Source organism: Stenella coeruleoalba, assembly GCF_951394435.1.
Source record: "Stenella coeruleoalba genome assembly, chromosome: 5".
In the NCBI taxonomy this organism is placed as follows: Eukaryota; Metazoa; Chordata; class Mammalia; order Artiodactyla; family Delphinidae; genus Stenella; species Stenella coeruleoalba.
Window position 1 is genome coordinate 27,804,767 of NC_137150.1, and position 21,685 is coordinate 27,826,451.

General features: G+C 41.2%; 1 protein-coding gene across 1 annotated transcript; it reads right to left on the minus strand.

Annotated features, from left to right (window-relative positions):
* Window positions 1-58: 58 nt before the first annotated feature.
* On the minus strand, window positions 59-19,809 carry MRPS22 (mitochondrial ribosomal protein S22). The gene is made up of 8 exons (XM_079922673.1): window positions 19,636-19,809; window positions 12,999-13,162; window positions 11,768-11,932; window positions 9,782-9,925; window positions 9,393-9,476; window positions 7,759-7,904; window positions 1,663-1,771; window positions 59-666 (listed from the first exon to the last, which is right to left on the minus strand). Exons 1-8 carry the CDS (start codon window positions 19,805-19,807, stop codon window positions 571-573), a joined length of 1,080 nt encoding a protein of 359 aa, XP_079778799.1. The 5' UTR covers window positions 19,808-19,809; the 3' UTR covers window positions 59-570.
* Window positions 19,810-21,685: the final 1,876 nt, after the last annotated feature.

Genomic DNA, 21,685 nt, shown 5'->3' on the forward strand with positions numbered 1-21,685 from the left:
CTCACCTAGGGATCAGCCCGCATTCTCTTTTCTTTGAATAAGTATTTTCAAATACCATCAATCACATTTTTCTTAGAACTGAATATCCGTGCTAAACCATTTTCCTTGACCTCATGGCATTATTCCTCTCTATGTAGCTTTCTTATGCCTTGCCCTGACTTTGTCTGGTAGGTACCCGTTTCTGGAATCAGGGTCTGAAACTCCAGCTCCTCTGACCTCATTAAGCTGGGCTCTAGTTAAATTACCGACTGACTGGCCCATTTGGTAACACAGAGAGGCATAGTACTTTTTTTTTCCTTTCTTGTTACACTACTCATCTGACATGATTAGAAAAATTCATAACCAGGCACTAAGATGTACTTCTCAGTTATCCCCTTGTAGCCTAGGAAAGTGAGCAGAGTAACAAGTTTTTCTTTGTATTTCTGATAGAGGCACTACTTGGAACTTAAAAAACAAAAGAAGTAATTTTATAGGGAGGGAACTCCCAATTTTGACATTTTTAAACCGCTCAGTATTAACAGAGAAAACTAGCCAGTATTTAGTAAAATGAAATTTATTTAAAAAGTATTTTTAGGAAGCTGCAGAATTGCTAATGAATGCATCTTGATAAGCTTGCAGTGTTAATTCTATATATGCTCCCTTCTGTGCTTCTGTTTCTGCAAAGACCTGTTTAAAAAAAAAAAGTTTGAAAATAATAGAGCATATACTATTGATAGTTTTTAGTTTTGAGACATCACTAACATTTCTGTAGCAGCAAAGGAAAGTCTCAGTTTAAAAAGCCTTCCACATTTCCAGTATTTTTCTGATTACCAAACAATAAGCATACTACATGAACAGAAAACAGTATCACATTTAAAGCAACACTAATTCTAAACACCAGAGGTATCCAAATATGGATGCCATCTTTCAGAAAAAAATTAAGAAACCTGACATTGCTGGATCAAAATAAAAACCATTAGGTTCAAGAGAAATCTGGAGGATAAGAGTTAGCAAACTGATTTTTCACTTTAAAGAATGGGTTTTTTTCTACCCCACCGATGATGTCATCATCACTGGTTGTTTTTATCCTTAGTAAGCTTTGTAACTGCTTTGAAGTATGCATGAAGTAATATTGGGATAGAAGCCAGATCCACAAATACATGTCTAACCTGAGCATTAGAATCTAGAGATGAAAATTATACAATGGTCTCCCCTTCCCTTCCTGAAAAAAATCGTCTCTCACATTTACAGAGACATCTATGTTAGCCCATAGTTTTGAGAGGTATGCAATTCCAAAATGATAGCACAACTAAGGCTTGGTATTATACAAGCACTACCCTCCCAGCTTCTGGACACCTGAACAGGAATGTGACCGAAGTGGAGGACAGGAAGCTGCACTGGGGACGTGTACTACCCAGCAGTCCTCCACCACGCCCTGCTGGTGACCTGACCACTTAGTTGCCAGTACTGCAAAAAACAAGGGGGCTACTGCCCCACTGTGTGAACTTCTTGGACTCCAGCAGCAGCTCTGTTTCTACTGTCCAGGCTAAAGAAATATGGTAGCTCTGATCACTCTGGTTCAAGGCCACAAATCTATTTAGTTACCATTAAATATGACCCACTTAAAAACTCTTTCCAACTCAGTCACCACACAGTAGCTAATGTGAAAAAAAGTCCCTTTACCTTAACTAAATGTAATCCCTCAGCCGCCTGCTTTTTGGCCTCTTGAGCTGACTGGCCATCTGGATGGAGGATGTGATAGAGCTGGACCAAGCTGGTGGCATCATCGACTCTAGAGGGAAAGGGTTTACTGTTAAAAAGGTTTATTGTTTTCTTCTTTTTTAATTTTTGTTTGTACTGTTTTCTTCTTTTGCTTCACAGTCCTATAAATCTGCCAAACTTTAAATTACATTTCAAACTTCCCTTGGGCCAGAAAAAATTTTTTATGGCCTTCAGTTTCATATTTTCAAAGGCACTTTCAGGAATACTGTCTAATTTAGGCTTCATTTCAACTCTGAGATAGGTAGGGCAGGAGTCAATACAGGCAGGGCCCAATTTCTGACAGTGAATATATTCTAAATGTGGCTGTATCCTTTTTGGAAGCAGAACATCATTTCTTGTAGAGACAGCATTCTAATGGTAGATGATTTCCAAGCCAGCCCACATCATCAGCAGATAACATAATCCAACTCAGGGGGGGTGTGACTGTACCTTCATCCTACATAAGCTGGAGGCTGGTGGTCATGGGGATTGCTCAGTGCCACCACTGCAGTGACATCTGCTAACAAATTTTCATTGAGACAGATGCCTCTGTATGAAGCATTTTACGAGTCCAAGGCAAGACTCCCAGGCCTCCTGTATTCCCAGGAACCCATCAGTTAAAAATCAGCATCCTAGGGAAGCAAATGTGCAATTATGCATACCAAACAAAAGGAAAGTCAGGTTCTACCTCAGCAACCTATCTAGTGTCACACAACTATCTATGATGAAGCCATAACAAAAAAGCTCAATTCTTACAGTTTGTACTTACCTTTTGTGAAACCTATAAACAATTTTCAACCTTAAAACTTACCTAGCCTTTCCCAAACTAAATAATCTCTGTGCTCTCACATAGTCAATACCTTCCTACCATTTGCCACCTCAAAGCTGAGAGGGTACATAAAAATAACCCTTCTAATGGCTTCACAGGCAAATTCTATCAAACATTTAGAGAAGAGCTAACACCTATCCTTCTCAAACTCTTCCAAAATATAGCAGAGGGAGGAACACTCACAAACTCATTCTAAGAGGCCACCATCACCCTGATACCAAAACCAGACAAAGATGTCACAAAGAAAGAAAACTACAGGCCAATATCACTGATGAACATAGATGCAAAAATCCTCAACAAAATACTAGCAAACAGAATCCAACAGCACATTAAACGGATCATACACCATGATCAAGTGGGGTTTATCCCAGGAATGCAAGGATTCTTCAATATATGCAAATCAATCAATGTGATACACCATATTAACAAGTTGAAGAATACAAACCATATGATCATCTCAATAGATGCAGAAAAAGCTTTTGACAAAATTTAAACCCATTTATGATAAAAACCTGCAAGAAAGTAGGCATAGAGGGAACTTTCCTCAACATAATAAAGGCCATATATGACAAACCCACAGCCAACATCGTTCTCAGTGGTAAGAAACTGAAACCATTTCTGCTAAGATCAGGAAGAAGACAAGGTTGCCCACTCTCACCACTATTATTCAACATAGGTTGGAAGTTTTAGCCACAGCAATCAGAGAAGAAAAAGAAATAAAAGGACTCCAAATCAGAAAAGTAAAACTGTCACTGTCTGCAGATGACATGATACTATACATAGAGAATTCTAAAGATGCTACCAGAAAACTTCTAGAGCTAATCAAGGAATTTGGTAGAGTAGCAGGATACAAAATGCAGAAATCTCTTGCATTCCTACATGCTAAAGATGAAAAATCTGAAAGAGAAATTAAGGAAACACTCCCATTTACCACTGCAACAGAAAGAATAAAATAGAAACCTACCTAAGGAGACAAAAGACCTGTATGCAGAAAACTGTAAGACACTGATGAAAGAAATTAAAGACACAAACAGATGGAGAGATATACCATGTTCTTGGATTGGAAGAATCAACATTGTGAAAATGACTCTACTACCCAAAGCAATCTACAGATTCAATGCAATCCCTATCAAACTACCACTGGCATTTTTCACAGAACTAGAACAAAAAGTTTCACAATTTGTATGGAAACACAAAAGACCCCAAATAGCCAAAGCAATCTTGAGAAAGAAAAATGGAGCTGGAGGAGTCAGGCTCCCGGACTTTATACTACAAAGCTACAGTAATCAAGACAGTATGGCACTGGCACAAAAACAGAAATATAAATCAATGGAACAGGATAGAAAGCCCAGAGATAAACCCACGCACATATGGTCACCTTATCTTTGATAAAGGAGGCAAGAATATACAATGGAGAAAAGCCAGCCTCTTCAATAAGTGGTGCTGGGAAAACTGGACAGCTACGTGTAAAAGAATGAAATTAGAACACTCCCTAACACCTATGCAAAAATAAACTCAAAATGGATTAAAGACCTAAATGTAAGTCCAGACACTATAAAACTCTTAGAGGAAAACATAGGCAGAACACTGTGACATAAATAAAAGCAACATCTTTTTTGACCCATCTCCTAGAGAAATGGAAATTAAAACAAAAATGAATGGGACCTAATTAAACGTAAAAGCTTTTGCACAGCAAAGGAGACGATAAACAAGATGAAAAAACAACTCGCAGAATGGGAGAAAATATTTGCTAACGAAGCAACTGACAAAGGATTAACCTCCAAAATATACAAGAAGCTCATGCAACTCAATATCAAAAAAACAAACAACCCAATCCAGAAATGGGCAGAAGACCTAAGTAGTCATTTCTCCAAAGAAGAAATAAATATGGCCAAAAAGCACATGAAAAGATGCTCAACATCGCTAATCATTAGAGAAATGCAAATTAAAGCTACAATGAGCTATCACCTCACACCGGTCAGAATGGCCATCATCAAAAAATCTAGAAACAATAAATGCAGGAGAGGGTGTGGAGAAAAGGGAACACTCTTGCACTGTTGGTGGGAAGGTAAACTGATACAGCCACTATGGAGAACAGTATGGAGGTGCCTTAAAAAACTAAAAGTATAACTACCATACAACCCAGCAATCCCACTACTGGGCATATACCCTGAGAAAACCATCATTCAAAAAGAGACATATACCACAATGTTCTTTGCAGCTCTATTTACAATACCCAGGACATGGGAGCAACCTAAGTGTCCGCTGACAGACGAATGGATAAAGATGTGGCACATATATACAATGGAATTTTACTCAGCCATAAAAAGAAATTGAGTTATTTGTAGTAAGGTGGATGGACCTAGAGTCAGTCATACAGAGTGAAGTCAGAAAGAGAAAAACAAATACTGTATGCTAACACATATATATGGAATCTAAAAAAAAAAAAAATTGGTTCTGTAGAACCTAGGGGCAGGACAGGAATAAAGACACACACGTGGAGAATGGTCTTGAGGACACGGGGAGGGGGAAGGGTAAGCTGGGACAAAGTGAGAGAGTGGCACTGACATATATACACTACCAAATGTGAAATAGATAGCTAGTGGGAAGCAGCCGCATAGCACGGAGATCAGCTCGGTGCTTTGCGACCACCTTAGAGGGGTGGGATAAGGAGGATGGGAGGGTGATGCCAGAGGAAGGGGATATAGGGATATATGTATCCATATAGCTGATTCACTTTGTTATAGAGCAGAAACTAACACAACATTGTAAAGCAATTATACTCCAATAAAGATGTTAAAAGAAAAATAAAAACCCTTCTAGAGTGGGATAAAGAATTTCTCAAGACATGGTGACCTTTGAGAGATGCTCTGGGCTCATTCCAAGGCCCATCCACCCTAAAGGCCATGTCTTGGTAGAACTGAGAAGCCAGAAGTGAGAAAGTAAAACTTTCCAGAGGAAAAATATTTTTTAAACGTTCAGTATAAATCTGTTGTGTTTGTTGTAATCTAATAGTCCAGTAGACGTGACAACAAAAGATAACAGTAATTCTCTTTAGAGCATAACCATGTGAACCCATCAAGAGCTTAAATGGGTTTCTATATCTTAGTCATGCTTAGGGCTTCTTTACGTTCATGCTACGGTACAATGCCTGTGTCTCACAGAATAATTTAGCTTCACACCCAGCCCATATTTGAAATTAAAAAAAAAATAAATTTACATGCAAAGATTTTAAAGGCATCTCAATTCAAAACCAACAGTGGAACTTCAGTTTGAAATAAATGTGCAGAATCTCAATTCTGGCCTGGGCTCCGTTCACTGAGGACATGCACCCTCTACTGTTTAGCCTGGGATTTGCAGCAAACTGTCCTGTTCAGCATTCCCACAGGAAGTTTTACTTAAGCAGATCAGGAAATTCAGGGAACTCAAAATTCCCTCCCAGTATGCAAATTAACTGCTTCAGAGGTAAAGCGTACGTGTGATGAGTATTATTACTATAATATCGCTTATTAGTACTCCTCGATAAAGAACCTTAATTTTCAAAGAAATACATTTTTTTTTTTAAATTTATTCCTTTTTGGCTGTGTTGGGTCTCCATTGCTGTGCATGTGCTTTCTCCAGTTGTGGTGAATAGGGTCTACTCTTCACAGCGGTGCGCAGGCTTACTGCGGTGGCTTCTCGTTGCAGAGCTCGGGCTCTAGGCAAGTGGGCGCAGTAGTTGTGGCTCGCAGGCTCTAGAGCGCAGGCTTGTGATGCATGGGCTTAGTTGCTCCTCGGCATGTGGGATCTTCCTGGACCAGGGATAGAACCCGTGTCCCCTGAATTGGCAGGTGGATTCTTAACCACTGCGCCACCAGGGAAGTCCAGAAGTACATTTCTCTGTTGCTCTAATTTCTTATAAAAAATGTTAAATTCGGGCTTCCCTGGTGGCGCAGTGGTTAAGAGTCCACCTGCCGATGCAGAGGACGCGGGTTCGTGCCCCGGTCCGGGAAGATCCCACATGCCGCGGAGCGGCTGGGCCCGTGAGCCGTGGCCCCTGAGCCTGCGCCTCCAGAGCCTGTGCTCCGCAACGGGAGAGGCCACAACAGTGAGAGGCCCACGTAGCGCAAAAAATAAAAAGAAGTTAAATTCTTTTTATAATAAAATAATTTCAGAATATTTACATTTGAGAAGCTTTATAAGAAAATTCATTCACAGGAGATGTCACTGCTAATGCACCTAAAGGCAAGTCATTTTTGAGCATCCTCATGACCAGCAGCAGCCTCTTGCTTATGTGGGATGAAGGTATATTTCTGCCCTCTGAATTGGATTACACTACATATGCTGGAGAAGAGGGCTAGCCTGGAAATCACTTACCATTAGGAATGATGTTTCTATGAGAAATGACACTGTTTCCACATGGGCTGTAATTCTTAGACAATATGGAACCTTCTAGTTCCAAATGCCTTACCTTTGTGTGAACGATTCAGATTACACGGAGGATAGTCTGAGTCAAAACTCCTTACATTCAAGATGGCAATAATCACTAAGCTCTCTGGTGACTTTCTTACTACAGCCGTGTTGGTTTCTTTTCCTTGTTATTTTGGCCTTTCTCTAACTCAACCAATGGAAAGATACTCGAAAATAATCTCCTCAGTTCATCACAAGTTGTAAAGTATTATTTCAGCTAGAAGGCTGGGTGCACACCAGTTGAATGCTAAAATACAACAGACATTCTTTGTTTCACACAACTTTGAAAAAAACCTGTAACCTTTTTAATGCCTTAAAAATCTTGCAAAAACAAGGAGGATCAAAAGCAAGAGTATTTTCATAAATTAAATGACTTTTACTGAAAAGCACCCATCAGAGCTTATGTCTACTTCTTTACATTTCCTATTTAATCCCCTTTAAGTATATGGAAAGTTCACTGGTATCCAGGAGCACCAGTAAGGCCAGGGATAAGTCAATATCCAGGGTATACAGTACAGATCCAAAGCCATTTACTCTTTCAAAGAATCCAGCCCCGTTTACACAACACAGAAGCAAAGACTGAGAAAACTGGATTATACTGGAAAAACAAACCCATAAACAAACTGAGGTAAGTGAAATCTATCACTGGACAGTACATTGTTATCACTGGAAAAATAACATAGATTAAATACAAGTTTAATGATAATAAGAATTTCTTTACTTACTAAGATCATACTTACAAATCTCTCTGAATCTGGTCAATCAGTAAACCATCAATCTTTTTCTTATTTACAAAATACCAAGCCATTCCACCGAAGTGTCTTGTTGAACGTAAAACGTCATACTTTCCATATTTATCTATATCTTCGTAGGTCTGATGATGAATCTGTCCACACAAAATGCAACTTTTCAGAGATATGAAAATAAATAGAAGTGAGCAGCATTACTGGGTATACATCTACTAGCATGTGAGCTGCCCAAGAAGGTATCAGTAAACGAGGTCTACTTATACCGGCCTCCACTATCACTAACCAGCAGATATGATTTAGACCAGCCTCTACTGTCAAAGTATATAGGGCCTGGAACAAGTCTGCCAAACATTTATAGCCAGATCAATTACTCTTCAGCAGCCACACACTTTTTTTTTTTTTTTTTTTGCGGTACGCGGGTCTTTCACTGTTGCGGCCTCTTCCCTTGCAGAGCACAGGCTCCAGATGTGCAGGCTCAGCAGCCATGGCCCACGGGCCCAGCCGCTCCGCGGCATGCGGGATCCTCCCAGACCAGGGCACAAACCCGTGTCCCCCACATTTGCAGGCGGACTCTCAACAACTGCGCCACCAGGGAAGCCCAGCCACGCACTATTTATTAAGCTCCTATTACATATATATATATATATATGGACCACTGGAAATAATGGGCCACCACTCCCTTTTTTCCCTACCCAATCAGCTACCCCACACTAACTTACTAACGAATGTTCCTTCAGTTCTTCTAGAGTGATCTTCCTAAATGAGGACTTTGATGAGGGCATTCTTGTGTTCAAAAGGCTGCTGACTGAAGTCCAGATTCATCAGCCTAGCATCTGAGGTCACCTGTGATATGGCCCCATCTACCTTTCTAGCTTAATCTTGAACCACTCCCCTACATATACACTGCATGTACAAGCAAACCAGATGACTGGCCATTTCTCAAGTATACTTTGTTTCCTGCCTGTTGTTCATACTTTCCCCTCTACCTGAAACACCTCTCCTCACCCAACTCCACCAGCCATAATGTTCCCTGCCCTTCTAGAACCCTCTTCAAGAACCCTATGACGCCTGAGAGCACGTTGTAACCTTCTCTTAGCACCTAACATCTTAGACCTACAGTGCTAATTATCTGTATACTTAACTAGCACTCTTCCCCACAATCATTTGTGGACTCTGACAGGGCTCCCTATCCTAGTTCATGCCATAACCTACACCTCCACAACAATACCTTATACATGGAAGGTACTATATGATTATTTATTAAACTGAACTGTAAGATACATACACTGCATTCTGGCAAATTTCCGTGAACAACTGTTTTCTTGTGTGATTAACTGAAAAAAGAATAGTCTTTGCCGTCAAGTTTGGGTCTTACCTCTACCACTGACTAGCTGTGCAACTTTCAACAAGTTACTTAACTCTCTTAAATTCTCTCATCCTTCAGTCAAGGGTTGTGAGAATGAAAATATCTATCTGGTGTACATCAGGCACTTGACAGGTGTTCAGGCATTTCCCTTCTTTTCCCCTGTATCAAAGCTTATAACCTAACTCATTGTGCTGGATTAAAAAATCATACTCGTAATCACACTTAAGCCCATACTTTAGAAACTGTAGAATATACTCACTTTGATATATTCAGCAGAATCTGGCTCAAACTGGGCAACGCAGAGATTGAGGACATCAGCATGCCGGTCCTGGCTGTACATGGTCTAAACCAACACACAGAATTAGATGAGAAGAACATGAGAGTGCAACACCTGTCCTGACGCCATGCCGGACCTGCCCATCCACACACAGGCCACATCTGTGCCCAGCAAGAGGGATGCAGAAACAACACAGGCTTCGTAACTGTCACACCTGGATTCAAATCCTACCTAAGCCAATTACAAGATAAATAACCCTCCTTATCATTAGAAATGTCTGTTTATCAAAGCAAAAGGCCCAGCAGCACCAGAGCCAACTGTTCAACGAAGAAACCATCAGCGCTACCTCTATGAAACCAAAATCACCTTACCTGAAGATTTTCTTCCTTAAAAATTACTGGTGTTAAAACTCTACGACCTTCTTTTGGGAAATAAACTTGAATCATCCGGTCCCTTTCTTCCCAAGTGGCTTTGCGTAGTGTGCCACTTGGTTCTCTGACGACAATAAAACGCTCCTGAAATAGAAAACGTAGTCAAGGATGAGGCCGTGAGGACTTAATTTTTAGTTCCAGTGTCCCACTAAGCACGATTATAAGAATAACCTGCAATCAACAATATAAAATGCAACCGGGAAACATAAGATGCAATCATCTGTATGATTTCAACGATAACTGTAAGCCTCAAAGACCTGGCGAGATTTGATACTCCCTTCACTAATCACTGCCGTGCCTCTGACAAGCAGAAACCTAAATCAAAGTATGTACTAAATGTGATCTATAGCCTTCAAGTGGGTTCAATACATAAAACGGTTCAACAAAAAAAGGTGACCTGAGATTCATCTAAATCCATTTCAAAAGAAAGAAGTGCTATAAAACCTTTCTGAATTATTTCATTTCCCCATCCTAAAGTCTCACACAGACAGACTTTACTACTTTATGATTTATGTTTAAAGTCCCAGGGATTGAAGGAACAAACCCAAAGGTGGGGAGTCTTAATCCCACACCTCTGCGATGCCTCATACTGGAGACAAAAGTGTCAGACTGGCTGGTCCGCCTGCCAAATCCCAGGCCACAGGACTGCTTCCTCCACTGAATTCCACCCACTGTGTGTACCACCCAACTGGCAATTTATCACGTGCAGGATTCTTAACACCTCTCAGATATTGTTAATATTGTTACAGAACTGGAAGAGGTCAGGAACTGTGGATTACAATTCTTTGCAACACCCAGAGTGACTTACACAGAGCCTTGCACATAGCAGATAAATGAGACCCATCTGATTAATGTTTAAATTAACCAGATGGTACTGACACTCAACTCTTCAGAAATGTTAAGAGTCTCTGAATGTGTTCTGAGGATAATATAATTAAAACTTTCATCAAGCACTGCAAATAGAAAAAAAATAGCAGATGGCAAAGTACCACAGTTGTTCCTCAAAAGGATTTTGGTAATTTGAATTCCAAGTTCCTTTCTCCCTCTCAGGTTATAGAATGCTCCCACAACCAGCCTGCACAGCACTGCAAACATATATAAAAGCAAAAACTCTATAATTAAAAATGAAAATTCTGATCCCTGTTCATTATGTCAGATATACAGGTGATTGATGTACAGACATGGACATTGCTCAAATCATGTCTTCCAACCAAAATCACATATGATAGAAAGATTAGTACAGGGTGGCCCTTTTCCCAGCCCTATCACTATGCAATATTCTACTGCATTTTGTGGGCTGAACTGTAAATTACTCTTTTGCTCTTTACTTGAAAAGGCTCAAACAACAACTAATATATTTTGTAAGTGCCAGAGTGTTCTTTTGGAACTGGCAATCAGAGGAAGAGGAGCTAGACAATAAAAACTACAACAGATGAAGTGGTGCCTGAAAATTATCTGGGGAAACCTGCCATTTTTACTGCAAATTCTGAACAGTGAAAATCCTTCAGGAAGTCTGAGTTTTTTTGGCATCAGCAAGAATTTCCATCTTAAAAAGCTTCAGCTACGGAAATCAGTCTAACTTGAGCAGAATCTCCCTTCTCCTATATTGCCTTGAAGATACTTTCCTATTTGTGGTTTGAGGGTAGGTTTCTGTCTTGTTCTGTCTCAGCACACCTGTCTCTTTTTCTGCAGTCAATCTGGAAATACTGTGTCCATAATCTGTAAGGAAATGGTGACATGATGATGTGGTACTGGTTTGCATTTTTCTTCTTTATGCTGTATCTGCCAGGTCTCACTCAGTCGCAGAAATTCTGGTTTGGAAGATTCAGAGACAGCTGGGTCACACGATGTTGACCCTCGTCCCTCAGGCCCATCTCTACACAGTATTTCAAATAAAAATCATTTTGCAATTAGACATACACTTACCCGGTGTGGTATGCTATATGATATATCAGTAAACACATATTTGGCTGTTTCTGTTCCTTCCAAAATCTTATCTTCAGCTAACACGTCATTTATTGGCGCTCGCTCTTCCAGAACTGGTGGCATTTTTAATCGGACTTTAGCCGCCTCGACTGCCTGTCTTGTAGCCTAATGAAATAAAATATTTCTTGGGAAAGCCGCAAGGTTACAGACCAAAAGGATCACCTGACAAAAGCAGACACTAATGAAAAATGCTAAAGACTTCAAAGAGAAGAGGCTGTAGCCATGAATAAGTGGGCTCCTGGGCCCTGGTCTTTGCCTCTGTGGTGTGGCTGAGAGCACTAGCTACAGGCTTAACCACTCTCAAAACAGCAAAGGGATGCTCTAAGACAGAGCCAGGCCACAAAAGCTGCCTGAAATAGGACAAAGGATTTCACTTATTGGGTGCTTACTATGTGTTTAAATATTTTGTATTAAATTTGGCTCATTTAATGCCCACAACTACCTTATGAGCTAAGTGCTACTGTTATGTCATTTTATGAGACAGAAAATAGAGGCACACAAATGTTAAGTAAATTGCTAAGAAGCTGCAGCACTAGGATTTGAACCCAGGCAACTTAACTCCAGAGCCCCTGCCCTTAACCACTGAGCACACTGCTCCATGCCATACTGTTAACGGTGGTTACCTCTGAGAGGTGAAAGGGGCCCTTCGTGTGATATGCTATTGGGTATTTGAATTTTTTGCTATAACTCTTAATTATTTTTGAATTAGAAAGAAGAGCTATTGCTCTTCACATATTCATACATCAAAGCATTTTCCACAAAGCACTCAATACTCACGACTCCAGGAGGACCCTTGCCTGGAGCTGGACGCTGTCCAGAAGGATCTCATAATCTCACCAAAGCCTCAGCCTCAAAGTACTCACAACAAATGCTCCTCTAGGAAGGAAGCTGGAACAGGCAGCACAAAGGGAGGCTGATCAAGCTGGTTCTGGAGCAGAGGCAGCTCTGCCGGACAGCCAGGCCTGGACCACACGCCCAGTCTGCCTAATTTTGGCCATACCCCCTGCTCCTCTCTGCCTGCCTGCTCACATTTCTTTTCTCACTTCTGTGCCTGCAACTCCCCCTCACTAGCACCTGTGGAAGAGCAGCTACCAGCGTCTGAAGGGGTCCTGGAAATCTTGTTTAATCCTTTAAAGGAAGGTATTATACCAATATTCTTACATTCACATACCTCTTCCAACTGTGCCTGGGTCATTAGCTTATACGTTGGTGGCTTCGCTTCTTGTATAGCTGGCTTAAAAATCTTCTTCAGATCTAAGCCTGTCATCTTGATGAGTATGCTTTGGACTTCCTCATCCATAAAGGTAGGTTTCTTGATCTTTGAGCTACCAGATTCTGTTAAAATGAATTTTTAGTAAATAAGATGTCAAAAATGACAAACCAATAAGACCTCTAAATGGAAAAGTCAACAATAAAAATTATTAACACAAGGTCTACCTCAGTATGCATAATACTACTACCTCCAAGATTCCTTCATTCGTTCATTTAAAATTACTGAGCATTCACTATGATAAAGATACAGTTTCTGTCAAAAAGGCACTGAAAGTCTAGTGAAGAAAGCAACATGAAAAAAGTAGCTAATGCAACATTAACAACAATCATGGTTACTACCATCTACAGAGTTGTCTCCTATATGCCACTCATTACATACATTTTCAGGAATGCTTACAACAACCCACAAAATACTGATATCCCAGTTTTGTAGATGAGGATATCGGATATTGGAGTCTTCCTAAAGACAACTAGCTATTAAATGATAGAGCCAGGATTTAAACTGCAGTTTATCTGATGCCAGAGCCTAGATCAATTCCACTCTTCCATTACATTCCTTAGAGCAAGTGCTACATACAAGGAAGGTACAGGGGGTTGTGTGATTACAGAGGCAGAAACTAAACATAGCCTGGGAGCAGAGAAGGGCATGGTAGGGTCAAAGAAGGCTTCCCAGGTGCCTGAATAGAGCAGAGAAAAAGGGAAGGAAATTCTAGGCTGAGGGGATCCAGCTAGGAAAAAGAGGCCCGGGTCACTGGACATGACACTGAAGAGGTCATGTGGCATCATGGAAGAAAGCTGGACGGAAGAGGAGGAGACTCAGATCTCAGCTCTGCCTTATGCAGCTTGCCTATCCCTTTGCCCAACCTCCATTTCCATTAAAAAAAAAAAGCCATTCCTTCCCAACCACCTCTTCCTCTGCTAGTCCTATAAATGCTGGCGTCCTGGTGTCCCTCAGGATTCTGAACTACACTCTTCTTTCCTCCCTTCTCACAGTCTTGATGGATGATCTCCTAACCTCCTATAATTACTTCTATATGCTGGAGACTCTACAATCTGAATCTCCAGCCAAGATCATCTTCCATCCAACCACCCAATGGATATCTCACATGCAGTTCAATGCTGCCAAAGCAGAACCCATAATTTCTCTCCTGTCACAAACCTGCTTTTCCTATTATCCTTAGCACCATCCAACAGGTCACGTGGGCCAGAAGCCTACAGTCATTCTTGATTTCTCCTTTACCCTCCACATCTAGCCAACAGCAGGAGTACTGTTAGCAGCTGACACTTGTTAGATATTTACTATGTGCCGGTACTAACTACTTTACATACTTGGCACGTTTAATCCTCCTAACAACCCCACAAATACTACGATTATCCCCATTTTACAAAAAAGGATACTGACACAAAACATACTGCCTGTTACACCTCATAAATCGGTCTTTAAGCCTCCATTTCCCACTGCCACTACTCTAGTCAAGGCCATCCTATCTCTTGCCTTAGCCTCCTAACCTATCCCCCTGCCTCCATTCTGACCGTTCTCCACAGAACAATCACAGTCATCTCTTAAAAATGTAATTCAAACAACCGAAAAAATTAACAAAGAGTTCGTTCATTGAAAAGCTAAGCAAAATTGACAAACCTTTAGCTAGACCAAGGAAAAAAGAGGATCCAAACCAACAAAATGGTAACTGAAAAACACATTGCAACTAATACTACAGAATTTCAAAGGATCATAAGAGGCACGAACAACTATATGCCAACAAACTGGACAACCTAGAAGAAATGGAAAAATTCTTAGAAATATACAATCTACCGAGACAAAATCGGGAAGAAATAGAAAATCAAAACAGACCAATTACTAGTAAGAAGACTGAATCAGTAATAAAAAATTCTCCCAATGAAGAAAGGCCCAGGACCAGATGGCTTCACAGATGAATTTTACCAAACATTTAAAGAATTAATGCCCATCCTTCTCAAACTCTTCCAAAAAATCGAAGAGGAGGGAACACTCCCAAACTCATTTTATGAGGCCAGCATTAACCTGATACCAAAGCCAATAAAGGATACTAACAGAAAACTACAGGCCAGGACTTCCCTGGTGGTGCAGTGGTTAAGAATCCGCCTGCCAATGCAGGGGATATGGGTTTGAGCCCTGGTCCAGGAAGATCCCACAAGTCGCGAAGCAACTAAGCCCGTGCACCAGGACTACTGAGCCTGTGCTCTAGGGGCTGCGCGTTGCGACTACCGAGCCCACATGCTGCAACTACTGAAGCCCGTGAGCCTAGAGCTCAGGCTCCGCAACAAGAGAAGCCACCACAATGAGAAGCCCGCGTACCACAACGAAAAGCAGCCCCCGCTCGCTGCAACTAGAGAAAGCCCGCGCACAGCAACAAAGACCCAACAATAAATAAATAAATAAATAAAAACTACAGGTCAAACATTCTCAATAAAATACTAGCAAATTGATTCAGCATAACATTAAAAAGATCATTCACCATGATCAAATGGGATTTATTTCTTGGGCTGTGAAGACGATTCAACATACTCAGGTCAATCAATCAATATTCATAGAATGAAAGGAAAAAAACATGATTACTTTGACAGATGCAGAAAAAGCATTTGACAAAATTCACGATTAAAAACTTCTAACAAATTAAGTACAAAAGGATCACACCTCAACATAATAAAGGCCATATATGACAAACCCACAGCTAACAATCTACTCAATGGTGAAAGGTTGAAAGCCTCTCCTCCAAGGTCAGGAACAAGACAGGGCTGTCCAATCTCAACACTCCTATTCAACACAGTACTGGAAGTTCTAGCCAGAGTACTCAGGCAAGAAAAAGAAATAAAATGCAAGAGAATTGAAAAGGAAACTGTCTCTATTTGCAGATGACATGATTTTATCTATAAAAATATCCTAAAGACTCCATCAATAAACCATTAGATCTAATCAACAAATTCAGTAAAGTTGCAGGACACAAAATTAATATACCAAAACCAATACCATTTCTGTACACTAACAACAAATTATCTGAAAAAGAAAGCATCAAAAACTATACAATATTTATGGCTTCCCTGGTGGCGCAGTGGTTGAGAGTCAGCCTGCCGATGCAGTGGGACACGGGTTCGTGCCCTGGTCCAGGAAGATCCCACATGCCGCGGAGCGGCTGGGCCCGTGAGCCATGGCCGCTGAGCCTGCGTGTCCGGAGCCTGTGCTCCGCAACGGGAGAGGCCACAACAGTGAGAGGCCCGCGTACTGCCAAAAAAAAAAAAAAAAAAAAAAACCCACAATATTTAGTAATAAATTTAACCAAGGAGGTGAAAGATTGCTATACTGAAAACCACAAAACACTGCTGAAAAGAAATCAAAGACGACACAAATAAATGGAAAGGTATCCTGTGTTCATGGATTAGAAGAATTAATATTGTTAAAATGTCCATACTACCCAGCATCATCTATAGATTCAATGCAACCCCTATCGAGGGTCCAATGGCATTTTTTTACAGAGGCAGAAGAAACAAACCTAAAATTTGTATGGAACCACAAAAGACCCTGAATAGCCAAAGTAATCCTAAGAAAGAACAACAAAGCAGGAGGCATCACACTTCCTGATTTCAAGCTATATAATCAAAACAGTATGGTACTGGCATAAAAACAGACACAGAGACCAAGGGAACAGAATTGAGAGTGCATAAATAAACTCATGCATATAGAGCCAACTAATATTTGACAAAGAAACCAAGAATACTCAAAGGAGAAAAGACAGTCTCTTCAATAAACGGTGCTGGGAAAACTGGATATTCACATGTAAAAGAATGAAACTAGACCCCTAGCTTACACCATTCACAAAAATTAACTCGAAGTGAATTAAAGACTTAAATGTAAGACCAGAAACCATAAAACTCCCAGAAGAAAACACAGGAAAACAGCTCCTTGACATTCGTCTTGGCAATGATTTTTTGTATATGACACCTAAAGCACAAGCAACAAGATTAAAAATAAACAAGCGGGACTACATCAAACTGAAAAGCTGCTGCACAGCAAAAGAAACAACCAACAAATGGAAAGACAACCTACGAAACGCAAAAAAAATTGCAAACCATATATCTGATGAGGAATTAATATCCAAAATATATAAAGAATTCATACAACTCAATAACAAAAAAACAAATAATCCAGCTAAAAAATGGGCAAAGGGGCTGAACAGACATTTCTCCAAAGAAGATGTATGAAAGGTACATGTAAAGTACTCAACATCACTAGTCATTAAAGAAATGCAAATTAAAACCACAATGAGATATCATCTCATACCTGTTAGAATGGCTATCATCAAAAAGACAAGAGATAACAAATGCTGGTGTGGATGTGCAGAAAAAAGGAACCCCTCTGCACTGTTGGTGAGAATGTAAACTGGTACAGCCACTATGGAAACAGTATGGAGGTTCCTAAAAAAAAAAAACTACCATATGACCCAGCAATTCCACTTCTGGGAATATATCTGAAGGAAATGAAAACACTATGTTGAAGAGATACCTGCAACCCCATGTTAATAGCAGTATTATTTACAATAGCCAAGACATAGAAACAACCTAAGTACCGACTGATAAATGATACATATTTACATACATACATATTTACATACATACGTATATGTTTATGTGTACACAAGAGTGAGATGTTATATACCTCACATCTTTATATACACATAAACACATATACATACGCACGTGTATGTAAAATATATATATGTAAAATATAGTGAATAACATACAATTTTGTTACAGATACTTCTGAATTTTTCCAGAAAGATAGTTTAAAAACATGTAAAAGGTGGTTCTGTTAGAGTAGGCACTCCTGATAGCATCCTGTCTTTACAGTTACTAAGAAAGAATATTATTAGTGAGAAGAAAAGCATCCCAAAGATCACGCCCTCGTAGAAAATCATGGCTGTCAGAGAAGTTTAAAATTTAATATGTAAAATAATACACACACACAGAATATTTTTCAGCCACAAAAAATGAGGAAATCCTGCCATTTGTGACAACATGGATGGACCCTGAGGGCATTACACTAAGATAAGTCAGGCAGAGAAAGACAAATACCGTATGACCTTTGTGAAGTGCAAGGTGCTGGGGGGGCGGGGCGGTCAAAAGGTATAAACTTTCAGTTATAAGATAAATAAATTCTAGGAATGCTGTATGGTATACATGAAAGTTGTTGAGAGTAAATCCTAAAAATTCTCATCATGAGAAAAAAAACCTTTTTCTTCCTGTTTTTGGATCTCTATGAGAAGATGGATGAGAAGATGGACGTTAACTTACTGGGGTAACGATTTCACGATATATGTAAATCAAATTATGTTGTACACCTTGAAGTTATACACTGCTGTATATCAAATATATCTCAATAAAACGGGAAAAGAACTTTTATCTTAACAGTGTAATCAAGGTCACTCCCATACTTAAAACTCACCAATGGCTTTCAACACCATTTAGAAAAAAAGTTAAGGTGATCTGCTTACTGCACCGTGTCCCCACTAGACTCTGTGTTCTCCCAAGGCCACAATCCTGTTTTGTACTGGTCTCTGGCACCCAGGGTCTCTTACAGTGCCTGGCACACAGTCGTGCTCAGCACTACTCTCCCCTCAGACAGTCCCTCCCACTCCGCCAGCTTCGGTTAACATTTTTACTCCAGTACTTCTCAATGTCTATGTAACTGCATACCCAACACCTCCACTTGAATCTCAAAGGCACCTCAAATTTAATGCGTCCAAAACAGACGTTTAACTTTGCTTCCCTTCCCATCTCCTTAGCTCATCTACTCCTGCCTTTTCTCCCCGATTTCTCCTCCTCTCATTCCCATCTAAAAAACTGCCCTATAATTAATCTTCTCTGTCTTGGTGTAAATGGGACTACTCTCCACTCAACTGCTCAAGCCAGAAACTTGAGAAGTAACATTGATTTCTCCTTTGATATCCAGATTCAAAGTCATAACCAGCCTCATCAATCCTACCTCCAAAGTGGGTTCCCAAACTACCTGTGTTCGGTCTCATTTCTGGACTTTTGTTTATGCTGTTTCCTCCGCGTGGAATGCTTCTTGTTTTCTCCCTGGCACGATTAACCAGGTCTCAGCTTTGGCCATATTTTCCAGGAATCCTTCCTTGCCTTTTCAACCTAGTCTGAGTGCCACTCTTCTCTGCGACCCCTATCACAGTCCGGGTCACAATGTACTGCCATTCCCCACTGGGCCGCCAGTTAGCTCAGGGCAAAACCCATGTCAGTCCTAGTCCACCGTATCCCCTAAACGTAGCTCTGTGCTTTACAAAGAGCGGAGTCCAGGCACTGACGCTTAAGTGAAGGAATTAATGAACAAACGCGGTAGACTACAGACCCCGCGGGTACAGGAGAGAGACGACTGGGTCTAAGGTCGCGCTGCAGGAAGAGCCGGGGCCCCCGTGTGGGTCTCGCCAGCCTGAAGCAGGCTCTAGATCTCCCAGGAGAACGCCCAAGCGGACGCCTCGCAGGTCACTTACCTGCCTCGGAGCCGAGCCCACGGCATGGCGTTCCCGCCCCGCAGACCCCGGGCAGAGGCTGGAACAGGGAACCGGGCCGGGGCCGAGTGCGGGCCCGGAAACAGACCCGCCAGGTGACCCGAGAACCTGCCTGCTGGGTGAACAGGGACACAAACGCTCTCAGGATCGCCATACTTATCCGGGCCACTTACGCCGGAAGCGTCTGAGAGCGATCCCGGGTCTCGCGCGGTTCTTAGGGCATTCTGGGAAATGTAGTGTGGAAGAGGGAGGAGGGAGGAGGCTGCAGGAAGCTACGCAATTTCTATCTATAAAACAATAAATTTCTGCTTATGAAGCAATAGATTGTTTCTTGTAAACCGCTTGTTCACAAGTAGAAGGTGTTTATGTGCTCTTTTTCCTAGACCTTTCCTTCGTTTCCATGGCTCTCAATAACAAATTTCCTGCCCAAACCTTTTCTCCCAGCCCCAGGTTTAAATCCAACTGCCCATTCGACTTCTCCGTTCAAACTTCTCACGGGGCCCCACCCCACCAACCCCGCCAAATAACACCTGATTCCAGGCTCTGATTGCCACCACCATTCCCCATCAACTCACGCACCGTTTGCTGTCTTGGAATCTTAAGTCTCTTCTGTAGTAGCTCTTTTCTCAATTTGTGCCCCATTATTTTGCTCATTTATCTGCTTGCTTATTTTTCTCATGCCATGAAGACAATGACTTTATACACTGTATTATAATATCACCTAGCCTGGTACATATGTACACAGGAAACATTTGTTGAATAAATGACTAACTGAACAATGAAAGGATCCCGTTAAGTTCTTCCCAGCTGTCCAGGATGTGCAGGTTTTGCCCTCCACCAGACTATAGGCTGGTGCCTGTACTAACTTGTCCCAACACCTGGCTAAAGAAGGGTGTTAAGTAAACGATTGTTTGAATTAGCTAGACAGATAGACTCATCTTCTAACCTCACCTCACCCACTGCCCAGTAAGAGCTCTGTTTATGAACTCATTCCCTATTCAGGCAGGGAAGGAGAGACCCCTAGGCTTGGTGATGCATTCAGGCATGACTGCTGCCCAGTGTGTCCCAACACTTCCTCTCACACCTATTGGATAAAAGGTGTCAGGGAGTAGTAGTGGGATGCATGCAAGTGTCTCCCAGCTATGTCCTTTCTCTGAGAATATACCAACTACTTTCCCAGAGGATAGGCCTCTGTGATTGTTCATTTAACATCCCCCCGGATAAAACTAACTGATTGGACAATGAGTGGACACCTAACGCAGGAGAAATGAATCCATTGGCTGCTGTATTAGTTCCCTGTAGCTTCTGTAGCAAATCATAACAAATTTGGTTACTTTAAACAATAGAAATGTATTCTCCCCCAGTTCTGGTTGCCAGTAATCTAAAATCAGTAGTACTGGACTCAGGTCAAAGTATTAGCAGAGCTGTGCTCCCTTCAGAGGCTGTAGGGGAGAATCTGTCTCTTCCAGATTCTTGTGACTGCAAACATTCCTTGGTTTACGGCTGCATCACTCCAATCTCTGCTTCATATCACCTTCTCTTCTGTCTGTGCCCAATCTCTCTTTGCCTCACTCTGTAAGGTTATACATACGATTGCCTTTAGGGCCCACCCAGATAAACCAGGGTAATTTCTCCATCTTCAAATCCTTAACACTTCTACAAAGACCCTGTTTCCATATAACATTCACAGGTTCCAGGGATTCTTTTCAGGAGGGTGGACATTTTTCAGCTGACCCCAGCTGTCCAGGTACCAAGCAGATTTTATCTCAATATTTCAAACTAAGAAACACAGAAACTATAGTTGATGGTAGAAGCTTGAAGTGAGTAACTATTTAGAGTTAGGTTTGGAACAGCCTTTTTCAGCAATATGCTCACTAATGAGTGAGCAAAGAAAGCCAGTCTACAGAGAAAGGCAGGAAAATGGAGCAGAAGCAGAAATGGCAGAGTAGGAGGTCTGAGAAAGAGAGAGACGGAGGGAGGTGCTATCTTGGCCAGAGATGCTCCCACTTTCCTTCTGTTAACCTCCTTTTCT